Source organism: Ahaetulla prasina, chromosome 1, assembly GCF_028640845.1.
Source record: "Ahaetulla prasina isolate Xishuangbanna chromosome 1, ASM2864084v1, whole genome shotgun sequence".
Taxonomy (NCBI): Eukaryota; Metazoa; Chordata; class Lepidosauria; order Squamata; family Colubridae; genus Ahaetulla; species Ahaetulla prasina.
The window spans coordinates 365,816,406-365,833,936 of NC_080539.1; the positions used below are offsets into that span (position 1 = coordinate 365,816,406).

Sequence of the window (17,531 nt, forward strand, 5' to 3'; positions counted from 1 at the left end):
GCAGTCTTCCAATATCTCAGGGGCTGCCACAAAGAAGAGGGAGTCAAGCTATTCTCCAAAGCACCTGAAGGCAGGACAAGAAGCAATGGGTGGAAACTAATCAAGGAGAGAAGCAATCTAGAACTAAGGAGAAATTTCCTGACTGTCAGAATAATTAATCCATGGAATAATTTGCCTCCAGAAGTTGTGAATGCTCCAACACTGGAAGTTTTTAAGAAGATGTTGGATAGCCATTTGTCTGAAGTGGTATAGGGTTTCCTGCCTGGGCAGGGGGTTGGATTAGAAGACCTCCAAGGTCCCTTCCAACTCTGTTATTATTATTATTAGGCCTGAAAAATCTGCAGAGCTTCGGAGCTCATGTTAGGGATGGAGGGCATGGCTGCTCCGTCCCTTGGTGTCTCTGAGCCACGTGGCTATGTCCCTGAAGCAGGAACCATTTTCAAAACGGCTGCAATGAAGTCTGGCTTCTCCAAGGCCTAGGAACATGGAGGCCTGCCTTTCTTCCCTAAGGTGAGCTCTGGAGTGGCAGAGATCCTTGAAAGGTAAGTGCACGATCCATGATGGAGGGTGGGGAGGAGGCTGTGGGACCCAATGAGGGGGCAAAGCAGGCTCAAGGTCTGTGGGGGCCCAACCAGGTGCAATGGGGGGGGAGATGGGGGGGCACTGCACATCCCTGTGTTTGATTGTAAGGGCAAATGCTGCGGTGATTCTGCAGCAGCCGTAACTTGGAAACTGGGTTGTAAGTAATTTTGGCAGGAGTTCGTTGTTCGTTGAGGACTACCAGGACTACCAGTATTTGAGAGGCTGCCACAAAGAAGAGGGGGTCAATTTATTTTCCAAAGCACCAGAGGGCAGGAGAAGAAACAATGGGTGGAAACTAATCAAGGAGAGACATAACCTGGAATTTTTTTTTAAAATTTGCATTTATATCCCGCCCTTCTCCGAAGACTCAGGGCGGCTTACACTGTGTTAAGCAATAGTCTTCATCCATTTGTATATTATATACAAAGTCAACTTTATTGCCCCCAACAATCTGGGTCCTCATTTTACCTACCTTATAAAGGATGGAAGGCTGAGTCAACCTTGGGCCTGGTGGGACTTTAACTTGCAGTAATTGCAAGCAGCTGCTGTTAATAACAGACTGTCTTAGCAGTCTGAGCCACCAGAGGCTCAGAGGAGAAACTTCCTAACAGTGAGGACAATTAACCAGTGGAACAGACTGCCATCAGAAGTTGTGGGTGCTTTATCACTGGAGATTTTTAAAGAAAAGACTGGACAGCCACTTGTCTGAAATGGTATAGGTTCTCCTGCATGAGCAGGGGGCTGGACTAGAAGACCTCCGAGGTCCCTTCCAGCCCTATTCTGATTCTGATTCTGTAGCCTAAAAGAAAGCAAAGTGTCGTCTCAAAAGCCTGGGTCTCACTACTGTACATCAGACAACCTCAGCCAGTTCACACCACTGCAATATTTAAAAAGTTCCAAATTTTCAAGGTACAAATTTGCTAGAGTTGCAATTATCCCTGCCTGCATTGCCTAGCCAGGCATCAGAGAAGTTCCTTATGACGTGCCCTCTGGAACCAAATGCAGACCCTGCCAGGAGAGACTGGCGGTTCGACAGTGAGGCTTGCCACTCCTTAATTACATTATGGCACACTGAATTCTGGAGCTCACAAAAGAATGCATTTGTTTGTTTTTCGATGCTAATCCAGGTAATCCTCCACTTACAACTGTTCTTTTAGCAACTGTTTGAAGTTACAACAGCATTGGAAAACGTGACTTATATAACAACCATTTCTCACATTTAAAACCACAGCGGCATCCTCACGGACACGTGATCAACCTGCATGTGTTTAGGATGGTTGCACTACCCGGGGTCATGTGACTGCCTATTTGTGACCTCTCCGGCCGGCTTCTGACAAGCAAAGTTAATAGGGGCAGCTACAGTGATGAGCTTAACAACAATGGCCCAAAAAAAAAAAAAAAGGTCATTAAAATTGCACTTAATACGTGCTTTACTTAGCAACAGAAATTCTGGTCCCGATTATGATTGTAAGTTGAGGACGATCTGCATATTTGCTCTTCCAGTTGACAAAAATCTGACAACCCTTCAATATTCCAAGTCAGAGATGCTGGAAACAGCACCCCCAAGGCTGGATGTAGTTTCAGAACAGCTACAGGTAGTCCTCAACTTACAACAGTTCATTTAGTGACCGTTCAAAGTTACAATGGCACTGAAAAAATTGACTTGTGACATCGTTTTTCACACGATGTCATACATGTCAAAATGTCATTCATACATTTTGATCATCATGTGATCAAAATTCAGACGCTTGGCAACTGGTTCATCCTTACGACTGTTGCAGCGTCCGGGGATCACATGATCCCCTTCTGCGTGGAAAGGTTACTTGTTCAGCAAAAATGGAAGTGCAGAGCTTTGAATCCAAATTTAGAGATGCATCAGAGCAGCTATAGCAATGCACCTTATGGCTCTTAGCATCTCCTTAAAAAAGCTGCAGCTTTATCTGGGCCTGTTGCACAATCTCAGGAATATAAAAATTGAGTTAACAACACACTGGAAATCACTCACGAAGATTCCTAGATTGCTATCCTTCTTATGAAAAAAAAACAAAAAACACCACCTAGCTACTCCACTGTGTTGGGAAATAAAATATTTTTAGAATCTGCTAGATTATAATTTCACCAGCTAGGGTCCTGCTCCCCTCCTAGCTATTGGAAAACATTCCGCTTTTATGACTGAGCGATGATGCAAAACCATGTTATAAATGCTTTCAACCGGCTCAGTAGATCAGCAAGAATAGATGTAGAATTTATATAAATTTCCCCCCACGGAATCATAAATGCTGTTTTAATAACTACCGGCAGCAAAAGCTGCTCCAAAGATATTAAAACTGGGAAGTTTTTCACTGGTTCAGCACTTCAGGATCCACGATTAGTCCCTTTGCTGCCTTTGCAAAGAGCGTTGGGCAAACTGGAGAAAACTTTGCTCCGTCAACAGTTTTCCTCTTTCCCCATTTAATACAAAGTGGCTGAACACCCACTATAAGAAAACCAAGAGGTGCACTACAGCACCACTGCTTTGTCAGGGAAAGAGAATGAAACTGACTCTGAACGCAGCTCAGTTCTTCAAGCGAGCCTAGGACCATGAGCCCCATGCAACTTCAAAGGGTCTTTATGCCTTGACAACAGTAGCACACTGCAAGGCAGGCAGAGCTGTGCAAGAGTCTCTCTCTCTCTCTCTTTCTCCCCTCCTTTTCTGTCTCCCCCTCCCTCCCTCTCTCTCTCCACACACACACAAACACACACAGGCAGGTAGTCCTCGACTTAAATCCACAATTGAGCCCCAAATTTATTCAGTGGTGGTGTAACTTTGAACACCACCACTTTTTTTTTTTTAATGTGTATATTGTGGGGGTTTTATTATTTGGCTGTACACCGTCCTGAGTCCTTCGGGAGAAGGGCGGTATAAAAATCTAATAAAATAAAATAAATAAATAAATAAATAAATGTAAAATTTGTTGCTACCGGTTCTGTGGGCGTGGCTTGGTAGTGGTGGGTAATGTGACTGGGTGGGTGTGGCCAACTTTTTTTTTTAACTTTTAAAAGCATTTTTTCTACAACCTCTTCAGCTGAAGAGGTTGTAGAAAAAATGCTTTTAAAGGGTTCTGACGATCCCAGCTGAGCTGTGCACTCATCAGAGGCTTTTTTTTTTTTTTACTTTTAAAAGCATTTTTTCGGCCAAAGAAAAAATGCTCTCAAAAGTAAAAAATACAAAAAACTCTGATGATCGCGCAGCTCAGCTGGGCATGGGCCAGGGATGGGCCAGGGATTTTTGCTACCGGTTCTCTGAGCCACCCGCCGCCATAGCTACCGGATCAGGCGATCCGGTCTGAACCGGGAGCATTTCATCCCTGCTTTGAATGTGTGTGTGTGTGTGTGTGTGTGTGTGTGTTTTCGTAGGTTTTCACGGGTAAAGGTATGTAGGTTTTGGCATATTCGGGTCTTTTCCCGTGTAAGGTTGAAAGTATCTAGGCGACGTTTCGACGAGGTCTCACTCGTCATCTTCAGGCTGGAGTTTTTGGCTTTGTGCTTATGCGAGCAAAGCGTGGTTATAACTGCTCTATAAATAACCCCCCCCCGCCAGAATTTATAGAGAAACAGCAGTTATAACTACACTTTGCTCGCATAAGCACGAAGCCAAAAACTCCAGCCTGAAGATGATGAGTGAGACCTCATCGAAACGTCACCTAGGTACTTTCAACCTTACACGGGAAAAGACCCGAATATGCCAAGACCTACACATACATACATACGTACATACATACATACATTTAGTTGATGGGCCATTATTTTTTTTAACTGTGCCACACAAACTCTCATGGGTATAGATAAAATCCCAAGTGGGCAAAAAAAGAAAATCATAGAGCTGGAAGGGATTAATTAGGTTATTGAGCCCAACCCTCTGAATAATATAGACAATAAAAAGCAGCCACAGTGTCTCTTGTGTAATTTGTCCCATTATTAAACTGTTCTTATGATGAGGATTTTTCCCCCTGAAACGTTCAGTTGTTGTGGGGAAAATAGGAGGGACGGGTACTAGATAGGTTCGCCCTCGTTTATAAAAAATATATATATTTTGAAGGAGGGATAATAAATAAAGAAGAACCTTCCTTCTTGTAACTTACATTCATTATTCTGAGTCTTCCACTCTGCAATGAGAACAGGCAACCTTTTCTGTGTGGCATTTAATTTAAAGCTTAATTTCTAGTTACCCAATCGTTCTAATTACTCTTCTCTGAACTGGGTCAGAACAGAATGAAAAGAATGATTCCTTCCAATGATTTGGAAATTACGCTTCCCTTTGCCTTATTTGCAGCCCCGTCCTATTGCTGGCTCGTATTCAGCTCGTGACCCACTATTCTTCCCAAACAATTCTCATAAATAGTACTGGTAGTCTTCAACTGTGAACCATTGTTTACAGTGAGCATTCAAAGTTACAACGGCAGAGAAAAACGTGACTTCGAAGCAGTCCTCACATTTGCAAACTGACGCAGCATCCCTACAATCACATGATTAAAGCTGGGTTGCTTGGTGTCTGGCATGTATTTACAACGAACGCAACGTTGCTTAACAATGGAGATTCTCAATCATGGTCACAAGTCGAAGACTACCTACAGTATATTCCCATCCCATACCAGTGCATTTTGTTTTCTAAGTTAAGAATCTTGTACTTTTCTTAAATACCTTCGGTCACTCGTGACGTCTCGCCTGGATTACTGCAATGCTCTCTACATGGGGCTCCCCTTGAAGGGCATCCGGAGGCTGCAGTTAGTCCAGAATGCGGCTGCGCGGGTGATAGATGGAGCCCCTCGTGGCTCCCATATAACACCCATCCTGCGCAGACTGCACTGGCTACCTATGGCCTTCCGGGTGCGCTTCAAGGTCTTGGTGACCACCTTTAAAGCGCTCCATGGCATTGGGCCGGGATATTTACGGGACCGCCTACTGCTACCGAATACCTCTCACCGACCCGTGCGCTCTCACAGAGAGGGTCTCCTCAGGGTGCCGTCAGCGAGGCAATGTCGTCTGGCGACGCCCAGGGGAAGGGCCTTCTCTGTGGGGGCTCCCACCCTTTGGAACGAACTACCCCCCGGACTCCGTCAGCTTCCGGACCTTCGGACCTTCCGCCGCGGGCTTAAAACATACTTATTTAATTGTGCAGGACTGAGCTAGATTTTAAATTTCTGGGTTTTAATTGGGTTTTATTTGTATATTTTAATTAACGGGCTTTAAAATAAGTTTTTTAATTGTTTTTATTCTGTATTTATGTGTTTTTAAGTGCCTGTGAACCGCCCTGAGTCCTTCGGGAGATAGGGCGGTATATAAATAAGATTAAATAAAATAAATAATAAATAAAATAATAATTTCTTTTTTTTTTCCAATCAAAAGTCCATCACGACTGATGTTTCTAACAGGATCAATCAAGAAGCCCATAAACCAGGAATAAAGACCAGCAATCTCTTCTAATCCTGTCCCCACAATCTGATATCCAGTATGCCCTGTTTTATTGTAACTTTCATTATAGCTCTCAATAAATCTCTATTGTTCCAAGTATTTACATGTTTCTTGGTATATTCACCTAAACATGGGGACTTATCCCCACTATTGTGCTAATAGTTATTGGTATTCGAACTTACATTTTATCAAGGTTGGCTCACTGAAGATGTGTGGATTTCAATTCCCAGAATTCCCTAGCCAGCATGGCTAGTTGGGGAATTCTGGGAATTGAAATCACACACATCTTCAAGCTGTCTGTTGAGAAACACTGCTCTAATTTCTTCTACATATTTTTTTTTTTAAAAAGCTATCTAAATTAAAGTTGATGCTGTAGTTTGTGGTTCACAAAAGAAACAAATATTCATCACATAAAAGTACTAGAGAAAATAGACAAAATTCCACAAGGCTTATATACAGTGGCACAGCTCTGCTACCTGTTTGTTCTGTAAACATTTTAAAGATTCAAAAAGCACAAAAAATCACACCGATCCATACTTTCCCATATATCCCCCCCTCCCTCCAATATACATCTGTCAATGTATTTCATATGCCGCCCAGAGTTCACCAGAGTTAGGCAGTCCCAATTTTTTTTAAAATAAATAAAATGCATTTAAAACATCCTTTAATTCTGCACGGTGATACATTTCAGCCTGCTTTTTGAGCCAAGAATGGCATTGTAATGTTTTAGAGAAGGGCTACATTCGAGAGATAATTAACATGAGGAGGCAGACATTAGTATGGGAAGAACAAGTCAGGTTCAGGTGGCGTCAGATTTTAGCAAGAAGGAATTTCGCCAAAGGATCCCAAGTCCTTTAACACAACCCACCCAACTTGACGGAGCGTTATTTTTGAAACCATTTGAAAAGCTGGATGGGAGGGGGAAAAAAAAAGTTAAGAAGAGGGGAGAAAATATATGAGAAGCATGGAACCCAAAGGCCTTAGAAGCATACAGTCCCTTACTTGAGGGGAGCTGCCAGGAGAGAAAGCTTGATTGGAGACAGGAGAAGTGGGAGACTGGTTGGCTGGGGAGCCAGCATTGCTGCGGTACTGCTGGAGTGAGCCCTACAGAAGGACACAGTGTTAGAGACTGTGGGGAACAGGGGGAGACGGAGAGAAAACACAGGTTTCTTTCATGTACAGGTGGGGGGGGTGGGGGGGGGAAGGGAGGAAAATGAGAAGAGAACAGAAGGCAAGAATAGTCCTGGATGAATTCAGCAGCACACAGTACGGTTCAACAATGCTCGGAGAAGTCATGAACCTAAACAAGGGGCTTCTCTCAAAGGGGCTTTTTTCAAAAGGCCGCTGGACCGTTATTTTTTCCTTGAGGAAGGAGAAGATGTTCCGCTTCTCACCCTAGAAGCGTTTACAATGCAGTCTACAACGCCATCCAATGTCTACAACACAGACTTTTCAGCAGTTCTGAGGAGGTTTTCCCCATTTACGCTCTGACACAGGTCACCCTGAGGGCACCGAAAAAAGCCCCAAAGAGCTATCAGGGTCAGCGCTAACAACCGGATGGCTGCAAAGAAATGTGAACTTTTCCAGCAAACCCCCCTCCCCCCATAATCCTGTCAGACCTAATCCTTCCATTGCCTCCACCATTCTTCCAGAACCGATGAGGCTTCTTGGATGGGGAGAGAAAAATCTTCTTCTTCTTCTCCTTCTTCTTCTTCTTCAAGGAAAAACAGCCCAGTTGCCTTTTGAAAAAGCACCTTTGAGACAACGATGAACCTGGATGACTGAGAATCTCCACAGACTGAAAAGGGATTCTGTTACAACCCAGAACGATTCCGGTGGCCTGTTTTGAGATGTTTCTTCCAGCTTTCTGAAACCCCAGCTTGGAGGGGGTGGGGAAACCCCTCGACTTCGACTTTCGTGTTTGTTTCCTACCTGTGCAACCCATAAAGCGGAACACACTGACTTGCACAAATTCTTTTTCAGAGGCGCCTGTGGGAAAGGTTATGGAACTCGCATGCCTTCTCATGCTTCTGTGTGAATTTGTAAAGCGTCATTAGGTGGAGAAGGTGCCACCTAATAAAGGAGAAGGCGCCTCCTTCTCCAAAGGGTGGGACCAAAACACTTCAATTCTACGTAGGGGTATTAAAATGTATCCGAAGGACGGCTTGCTTTAGCTTGGTGACAGATTCGGCTTTAACACCAGGAAGCAAGCCTTACTGCAAAGATAATCGCTTGGAAAACTCGCACAGGCTCCTGGAGAATTGTGAAGGATTCATAAAGTGTGCAGAAGGCCAGCCTCTACACCCCACCCCACTCCACCCCCATGTGAGATGCAGAACAGGCACAGCAGTGCAAACTGGCGAAGTATTTAGGACAGCCAGTGCCACAGAAATACAGTCTTTCTTTTGAAAAAAACAAACAAACCACTTTCCCCCCCCCTAATGCTAGAATATGGAAGGCAGAGAAATAGGGAGAGAAGCATTTTGTCACACATACAGCCCTGAAATCACTGGTACCTTGGCTAGTGGTTGTGTCTAAACATCATGAAAAGCCATGGCTTGCTGCAGGGGCAATTTATTCTGAGTGAAAGCCACACTTTAAGTCAGGGATATCCGGCCTTGACAACTTTAAAGACTTGTGGACTTCAGCTGCTAGAATTCTCCAGCCAACTATGATTTTTGATCTTAGCGATTTAGCAGGTTAGGATACAATTAAGCTGAACAGGTATGGTTAATGTGAGGCATGTTTTTCCTAGGAAAAACAACTCTACCATAAGCCATGGCTTGAAGGCTCATTTCAAACCATCCCATGTGGTTCAAGGATTAGCTGTTAAGCCACAATTAACCTAAAATGGAAATTTCTAAACTCCTTGCACCGATACAGAAGAGGGGGAAAGTCTGCAGAGAATGGGGAAGAGGGATGCAATCATCCATCCCAGTTAAAAGATGGTTTACCTATATGTGACAGATTAAAAGAAAGCTTCTTTGGGGTTGTAACAAACAGTAAATACATCAAACAACTCCGTGTGTTCGGCTTTAAGAACAATCTGCTTGGAGTTAACAGGCACTGAAGATTCTAGCTAGATAGATCAATATATCTCAAACTTGGACACTTGAAGACACTTGGACTTCAACTTGGACTGTGCACAGTCACCCACGCACTCGTGACGTCTCGCCTGGATTACTGCAATGCTCTCTACATGGGGCTCCCCTTGAAGAGCATCCGGAGGCTGCAGTTAGTCCAGAATGCGGCTGCGCGGGTGATAGAGGGAGCCCCTCGTGGCTCCCGTATAACACCTATCCTGCGCAGACTGCACTGGCTGCCTGTGGCCTTCCGGGTGCGCTTCAAGGTTTTGGTGACCACCTTTAAAGCGCTCCATGGCATAGGGCCGGGTTATCTACGGGACCGCCTGCTGACAACGAATACCTCTCACCGACCCGTGCGCTCTCACAGAGGGACTCCTCAGGGTGCCGTCAGCGAGGCAATGTCGTCTGGCGGCGCCCAGGGAAGGGCCTTCTCTGTGGGGCTCCCACCCTCTGGAATGAACTGCCCCAGGACTTCGTCAGCTTCGGACCTTGGACCTTCCGTGAGCTTAAAACATATCTATTTAATTGCGCAGGACTGAGTTAGATTTTAGTTTATGGGTTTTATCTTGGGTTTTAATTTTTATATTTTTAATTAAGGCTTTGAATAAGTTTTTTAATTGTTTTTAGAATTGTATTTATTGTATTTCTTGCTTTTAAATGCCTGTAAACCACCCTGAGTCCTTTGGGAGATAGGGCGGTATATAAATATAAACAATAAATAAATAAATAAATAAAACTCCCAGCATACTGGTTGGGGGAATTCTGGAAGTTGACGTCCACGCATCTTCAAGTGGCTAAAATTGAGAAATACTGGACTTAGAGTTAAACCCAAGAGAAGCTTTCGTTATGGCTGGGCACTGATCTCACCTGGCTCTAAGGCTCTCTGCATCCAGACTGGGGGATGGCTGCGAGCAAAAGGAGAAGCATGGAAAGGATTATGGTTGTGGGACTCATGACTTGAGCTTTTTAGGGGAACTGCCATGACCAGCCACCAGTTAGGGGATGGAAACATTTTCAGGCATCGGGCATGATAAATTAATGAAAAAACATAGCCATGATCTTGTGAGATTGTATCCATTTATAAATTAGACTTCTATGAAACCCAGCTGAGGGAGTTGTAAGTGAGATTGCAGGTGAGGTGTCATTTTCTATTCTACTCCGAGAAGCATTTAAAAAAAAGGAAACATGTCAAATCACTCCATAGTTGTTGGACTGGCGTGAAGGAACAGACCTCCCTCACAGATGGCAGCACCTGGTTGACCTCGTTGGGCAGGGGACCAAGTTTTAGATCATAATTATCTTGATTGATTACATGCAGTCAAGCTGTTGTCAACTCTTAGCAAACACACAGGTAGGTTTTCTCCAGGATGATCAATCTCTAACCTGATCCTTCAGCATTTCCCACATTGCACTCACCGCCGTTGTAACTGAGTCTATACAATGGATGACTGAAAAAAATATTCTGGAAAATGCCCCAGAAAAACCATTTCTATGTTGTTGCCAAGAACAACTTAACTGGCTGCTGGTAGCCTTCCGGGTGCAATTCAAGGTGCTGGTTACCACCTTTAAAGCGCTCCATGGCTTAGGACCAGGGTATTCGCGAGACCGCCTTCTGCCACCGATTGCCTCCCAACGACCTGTGCGCTCCCACAGAGCGGGCCTCCTCAGGGTGCCGTCGACCAAACAATGTAGGTTAGCGGCCCCCAGGGGGAGGACCTTCTCTGTGGCGGCACCAGCCCTATGGAACGAGCTACCTCCGGGATTATGACAACTCCCCGACCTCCGGGCCTTCAAATGTGAATTGAAGACTTTATTATTTCACCGAGCGGGACTAGCCTAAGAATGTATTTTAGCGAAATTTTAATAGGTTTTAATCGGTCTTTGACCGTTTTAGTGATTCGGCCACTAAATATTTGCTTTTAATTGTTTTTAAATAGTGTTTATTTATTATATTTATATTATAGTGGTATGTGTATTTTAATATTGGCTGAGTCCTTCTGGAGATGGTGCGGTATAGAAATGTAATTATAAATAAATAAATAAATAAATATGGAGAGGTATCTGCGTGGTCATCAAGAGTCAATCTCAACTTGTGGGACGTATTGATTTCCTTCCAGGTGGAAACTATCTCAAAATTATTCAAAAACTCAGTCTCTACCCAAAGCTTTTGAGAACCATATTTATCTCTGATAAGATTTGTAATGCAGTCCCTTCACAGAAGTCTCTATGATATTTGGAGGACTACGTTTTCCAGAGGCTATGAGGGAGGACTGGCAACAGACCACATATTTTTGTGCAGTTTTTCAATTGCAGTCTCAACATATCCAAACCGTACACTTTTCAGGAAGCAGACAGCTCTGACCAAGCCTCTTCTTGTTTCCTAGGCTTTTGTCTGAGATGTCTAGGAAGCTGGAGGTCCCAAAACTCCTCTTCCCAATCAAACTTACCGAATTGATGTCTATCCCCATGGATGTCTGGGTTTGGCTGCCCGGAGGAGACTGTGGGATTGTGGAAGGGATAGAGACCGAGAGCGGGGGGAGCTGAACGCCTCGCTGCAAGCCAGAGGTCTGCATCAGAGAAGCATTGGGTGGTAAAGCGCTCGCCACTTGGGTCTGTGGCTGCTGCTGCTGCGCGCTTGTCTGGGTGAAGAACGGGTAGGGGGGAAGCTGCTGTTCCATGGAGAGCGCATCCAACGCCACAGCCTTTAGAAGAAAAGGACAGCAAAGGACATCAGTGCAGTGGAATCAGATTTCTTGGGCTGAAGGCTCCAGAAGGAAGCACTCGGCTCTATTATGCTAATCTTGTGGGGGAGCCAGGAACGTTCCTATTTTAACGATTTGCCTTTTTTAGCATTTCCCAGGCTCTAGGTACGTATTTATGGAATGAGTGCGCACGCAACGGAATGGTACAATTTGCAGTGGAACAAAATTTCCAATGCCCAACTGTGGCGGGACAACTCGCCGTGGCCAACTCACCACAGGACAACTCGTTGCGGGACAATTCAATTTAAAAGAATTTAAAATATTTTAAGAATTATTTTACTTTCTGTCATTCAAATTTCATTCTGTCTCGCCTTTGGCATCCTTTCTTTAATGATTCTATTCTACCATTCCTTCGATATTAGTGGAACTCTTGTCCTGCAGCGAGTTGTCCCACAGTGAGTTGGCTGTGGCAAGTTGTCCCGCAGCAAGTTGGCCGCAGTGAATAGTTGGTCATGCTGAGTTGCCCTACACCCACACACAACACTGTGCAATGGTTTATTTCAGGGGTCTCCAACCTTGGCAACTTTAAGACTTGTGGACTTCAACTCCCAGAATTCTGGGAGTTCTGGGAGTTGGAGTCCACAAGTCTTAAAGTTGCCAAGGTTGGAGACCCCTGGTTTATTTAACCATAGTTTATTAAAGAGGTTGGCATTTTGGAAGGCAACTCTCATGACGGTTGATGAAATCCCAAAAATCTGGAGGGGAACAGATTGCCTATCGTGGTTTGACATTCCACCTGGGTATGGCTAAATAACTTCAATCAAAGGACCGACATGGAATTAAAACCGGCTTATCCTTCCCCAAACCAAATCTACAATTGAAGGGGAAATTACGAATTGAAGCAACGTTATTATCAGAGTTGCTCTACTGGTAAAAGCTTCCAGTTTGGAGAGTTCATATTATGCAACCATTTTCAAGGGCCCTCCCCACCTCAGAGAATTCCCTCTTGTACCTGAGTAATCGGTGAAAGGGGTGAAAGCGTAGGAGACACTTGCTGGGATTGGCTTCTCCTTGAATCTGTGTTCAGTGAGAGGGGACTGACGGTTGGCTGCCGGTGTTGCTGGGAAGAAGCTGACGTTGTTGTCATTCCTGTCCGCGACAGAGAAAATGAGCAGGAGCAGTAAGATTAAGAGGGATTTTCCAGATCAGGGGTCTCCAACCTTGGCAACTTTAAGACTTGTACTGCAAAGCTAGAGAATACAGAATAACAGAGCTGGAAGGAACATTGGAGGTCTTCTAATCCAACCCCCTGCCCAAGCAGGAGACCCTATGGTGGCTGAGAAATTTTGGGAGTTGAAGTCCACAAGTCTTAAAGTTGCCAAGGTTGGAGACCCCTGTTCCAGATGGATTTTCAAAACTACAGGTAGCCCTTGACTTACAATAGTTCATTTCATGACCATTTAAAGTTACAACAAGCTTGGAGGCTAAAGACGCAGCATGGCCTTCTCCAATTCGAAGAGACACTTGTTCAGCAGGCTGAGGCAAAGAGGCAGTCCTGGAACCAGCCAAATCTGGGGGCTGGGCAGGGGACGGAAGGTACCTGCCCTCGGTGTGGAAGGGATTGCCACTCTTGAATTGGCCTTTTTAGTCACACTAGATGCTGTTTTAGGATCTCTTTCCAGAGCACGATACCATAGTCTTTTGAGGCTGAAGGATGCCAATGCCAAAGTTACAACAGCAGAAAATAAGTGACTTATGATCGTTTTTCATGCCGATGACCACTCAGCATCCCCTTAGTCCAGGGGTGTCAAACTGTATTTCTTCGAGGGACAGATCAGCATTGTAGTTCACGGGCCGGGGGTGGGGGTGGGGAAACGGGACAAATGTCTCCTGTAGCATCCTGCTGGCCAAACAGGACGTGGGGGGAGCACATGTGGCGGGGGCTTGTGCGTCTCGTTTTGGCTGCCAGGCACCACGGGGCCAATCCTCTGCTATTTCCAGGTCAGCTTCACAGGTCAGATTTAAGCACCCTGTGGGCCGGATCTGGCCTGCAAGCCTTGAGTTTGACACCCCTGCCCATGTCATCTGATCAAAATTCAGGTGCTTGGCAACCAGTTCATACTTATGACCGTTGCAGTGGCCTGGGATCATGTGATCATCTTTTGCGACCTTCTGACCAGCAAAGTTAATGGGGAAGCCAGATTTGCTTAACAACTGGGTTACCGATTTAACAACTGCAGTGATTCACTTAACAACAATGGCAAGAAAGTTCATAAATAGAGCCACATTCACTTAACAAATGCCTCACTTAGCGAAAGAAATTTTGGGCTCAATTGTTGTTGAAAGACGAGGGCTACCTCTGTTCTTATGTGGCTGAGTCAGAATACCATTAATATTTCTATCACATCTTTTCTCCAGGAGCTCAGAAAACAAGCTGAAAAACAGCTTCTGAAAATATCATCGGGATTAAATCAAATGTTTCAAAGGAAGGTGGACCTGAGTTTTGCTCCTCCTCCCATCTCTAGAGTCGCTTGATTAGTAAGATGAGCAGCATATACATTTAATAAATTAATAAAATCTCTCTGCTAAATCACTCTTCCCCAAACTGGTATTCTCCAGAGCTGCTGTGCATTAAAATATCAATGATTATTAGGCAGCAGCATCTTCTTTTAATCCTTTGCGAGGTGAAGTCACGGCAATTGAATGGAGCTGAGTATTTACTGGCCGGATGCCCTTCCTATCACCAACGTGGGGTTATATTCAGCAGATATATTCTCATTGTGACCAGAGAGAGAAATATTTCCCTCTACCTAGGATCGAACCCACAGCCTCCTGATTGTGAGGCGAGAGCTCCACCTCTAGGCCATTGCACCACTCATTATTATCAGGCAGCATGCTGAATAAGAAATCAAACAAATTTGGAGGGTTTCAGACTGGGAATGGCTGTAGTATTTAATGTTAAGTATGTTCGTGCCTTGCGTTATTTATAAAAATCAAAAAGATGGGATAAAAAAAATCTAAAGCAGATTCTTCTGAACTTACAATCACAATTGGGACCAGAATTTCTGTTGCTATGCAGAGTGGTTGTTAACTGAGTTGTGCCCGATTTTACAACCTTTTGGCCACGGTTGTTAAGCAAATCACTTCACTTAAGTAAATCCGGTTCCACCCCACGCTTGACTGTGCTTGTCAAACACCAGCTGGGAAAGTTTTAAATGATGATTGCCTGATCCCAGGATTCTGCAGCTGGTGGTAAATACATGCCAGGTTGCCCTGTGCCCAAATTTTGGTCACAGAGCTGTGAGACTGCTGCGATGATTGTAAGTATGAGGACCAGTCGTAAGTCACAGTGCAGTCGTCACTAAGAAAACAGTCCTGCCTGGCTGAAAATTAATATCCTGGACAAGACTGCGAGAAGATGTTGTGCTAGAACAGGGGTCTCCAACCTTGGTCCCTTTAAGACTTGTGGACTTCAACTCCCAGAGTCCTCAGCCAGCAAAGCTGGCTGAGGAATTCTGGGAGTTGTAGTTCACGGGCCGGGGTGGGGTGGGGAAACGGGACAAAAGTCTCCTGTAGCATCCTGCTGGCCAAACAGGACGTGGGGGGAGCACATGTGGCGGGGGGTTGTGCGCCTCGTTTTGGCTGCCAGGCACCACGGGGCCAATCCTCTGCTATTTCCAGGTCAGCTCCACAGGTCAGATTTAAGCACCCTGTGGGCCGGATCTGGCCTGCAAGCCTTGAGTTTGACACCCCTGCCCATGTCATCTGATCAAAATTCAGGTGCTTGGCAACCAGTTCATACTTATGACCGTTGCAGTGGCCTGGGATCATGTGATCATCTTTTGCGACCTTCTGACCAGCAAAGTTAATGGGGAAGCCAGATTTGCTTAACAACTGGGTTACCGATTTAACAACTGCAGTGATTCACTTAACAACAGTGGCAAGAAAGTTCATAAATAGAGCCACATTCACTTAACAAATGCCTCGCTTAGCGAAAGAAATTTTGGGCTCAATTGTTGTTGAAAGACGAGGGCTACCTCTGTTCTTATGTGGCTGAGTCAGAATACCATTAATATTTCTATCACATCTTTTCTCCAGGAGCTCAGAAAACAAGCTGAAAAACAGCTTCTGAAAATATCATCGGGATTAAATCAAATGTTTCAAAGGAAGGTGGACCTGAGTTTTGCTCCTCCTCCCATCTCTAGAGTCGCTTGATTAGTGAGATGAGCAGCATATACGTTTAATAAATTAATAAAATCTCTCTGCTAAATCAGTCTTCCCCAAACTGGTATTCTCCAGAGCTGCTGTGCATTAAAATATCAATGATTATTAGGCAGCAGCATCTTCTTTTAATCCTTTGCGAGGCGAAGTCATGGCAACTGAATGGAGCTGAGTATTTACTGGCTGGATGCCCTTCCTGTCACCAACATGGGGTTATATTCAACAAATATATTCTCATTGTGACCAGAGAGAGAAATATTTGCCTCTACCTAGGATCGAACCCACAACCTCCTGATTGTGAGGTGAGAGCTCCACCTCTAGGCCACTGCACCACTCATTATTATCAGGCAGCATGCTGAATAAGAAATCAAACAAATTTGGAGGGTTTCAGGCTGGGAATGGCTGTAGTATTTAATGTTAAGTATGTTCGTGCCTTTCGTTATTTATAAAAATCAAAAAGATGGGATAAAAAAAATCTAAAGCAGGTTGTTCTGAACTTACAATCACAATTGGGACCAGAATTTCTGTTGCTATGCAGAGTGGTTGTTAACTGAGTTGTGCCCGATTTTACAACCTTTTGGCCACGGTTGTTAAGCAAATCACTTCACTTAAGTAAATCCGGTTCCACCCCACGCTTGACTGTGCTTGTCAAACACCAGCTGGGAAAGTTTTAAATGATGATTGCCTGATCCCAGGATTCTGCAGCTGGTGGTAAATACATGCCAGGTTGCCCTGTGCCCAAATTTTGGTCACAGAGCTGTGAGACTGCTGCGATGATTGTAAGTATGAGGACCAGTCGTAAGTCACAGTGCAGTCATCACTAAGAAAACAGTCCTGCCTGGCTGAAAATTAATATCCTGGACAAGACTGCGAGAAGATGTCGTGCTAGAACAGGGGTCTCCAACCTTGGTCCCTTTAAGACTTGTGGACTTCAACTCCCAGAGTCCCTCAGCCAGCAAAGCTGGCTGAGGAATTCTGGGAGTTGAAGTCCACAAGTCTTAAAGGGACCAAGGTTGAGACCCCTGTGCTAGAAGGCATTGGTAGGTGCATGCAAAGGACCTGACCCTGTGCTGGCTGAGGAACTCTGGGAGTTGAAGTCCACAAGTCTTAAAGGGACCAAAGTTGGAGACCCCTGTGCTAGAAAGCATTGGTACATGCATGCAAAGGACCTGACCCTGTGCTGGCTGAGGAACTCTGGGAGTTGAAGTCCACAAGTCTTAAAGGGACCAAGGTTGGAGACCCCTGTGCTAGAAAGCATTGGTACATGCATGCAAAGGACCTGACCCTGTGCTGGCTGAGGAACTCTGGGAGTTGAAGTCCACAAGTCTTAAAGGGACCAAGGTTGGAGACCCCTGTGCTAGAAAGCATTGGTACATGCATGCAAAGGACCTGACCCTGTGCTGGCTGAGGAACTCTGGGAGTTGAAGTCCACAAGTCTTAAAGGGACCAAGGTTGGAGACCCCTGTGCTAGAAGGCATTGGTACGTGCA

The 17,531-nt window shown here is 44.9% G+C and overlaps 1 protein-coding gene across 5 annotated transcripts in view; it reads right to left on the bottom strand.

Moving 5' to 3' along the window:
• Positions 1-17,531, bottom strand: part of CRTC1 (CREB regulated transcription coactivator 1) — a 125,757-nt gene that overhangs the window by 24,505 nt on the left and 83,721 nt on the right. For 3 of the 5 annotated variants that reach the window (XR_009152754.1, XM_058163464.1, XM_058163463.1), the window contains exons 9-11: positions 12,834-12,970; positions 11,567-11,821; positions 7,036-7,137 (exon numbers count right to left, since the gene is read on the bottom strand). Coding sequence is in view for 4 of the 5 variants with exons in the window: in XM_058163464.1 (XP_058019447.1) it covers positions 7,036-7,137; positions 11,567-11,821; positions 12,834-12,970 (494 nt within the window). In the remaining variant the exon portion in view is untranslated. The remainder of the gene's footprint in view (positions 1-7,035; positions 7,138-11,566; positions 11,822-12,833; positions 12,971-17,531) is intronic. The other 2 variants (XM_058163466.1, XM_058163465.1) reach the window with 1 other exon arrangement.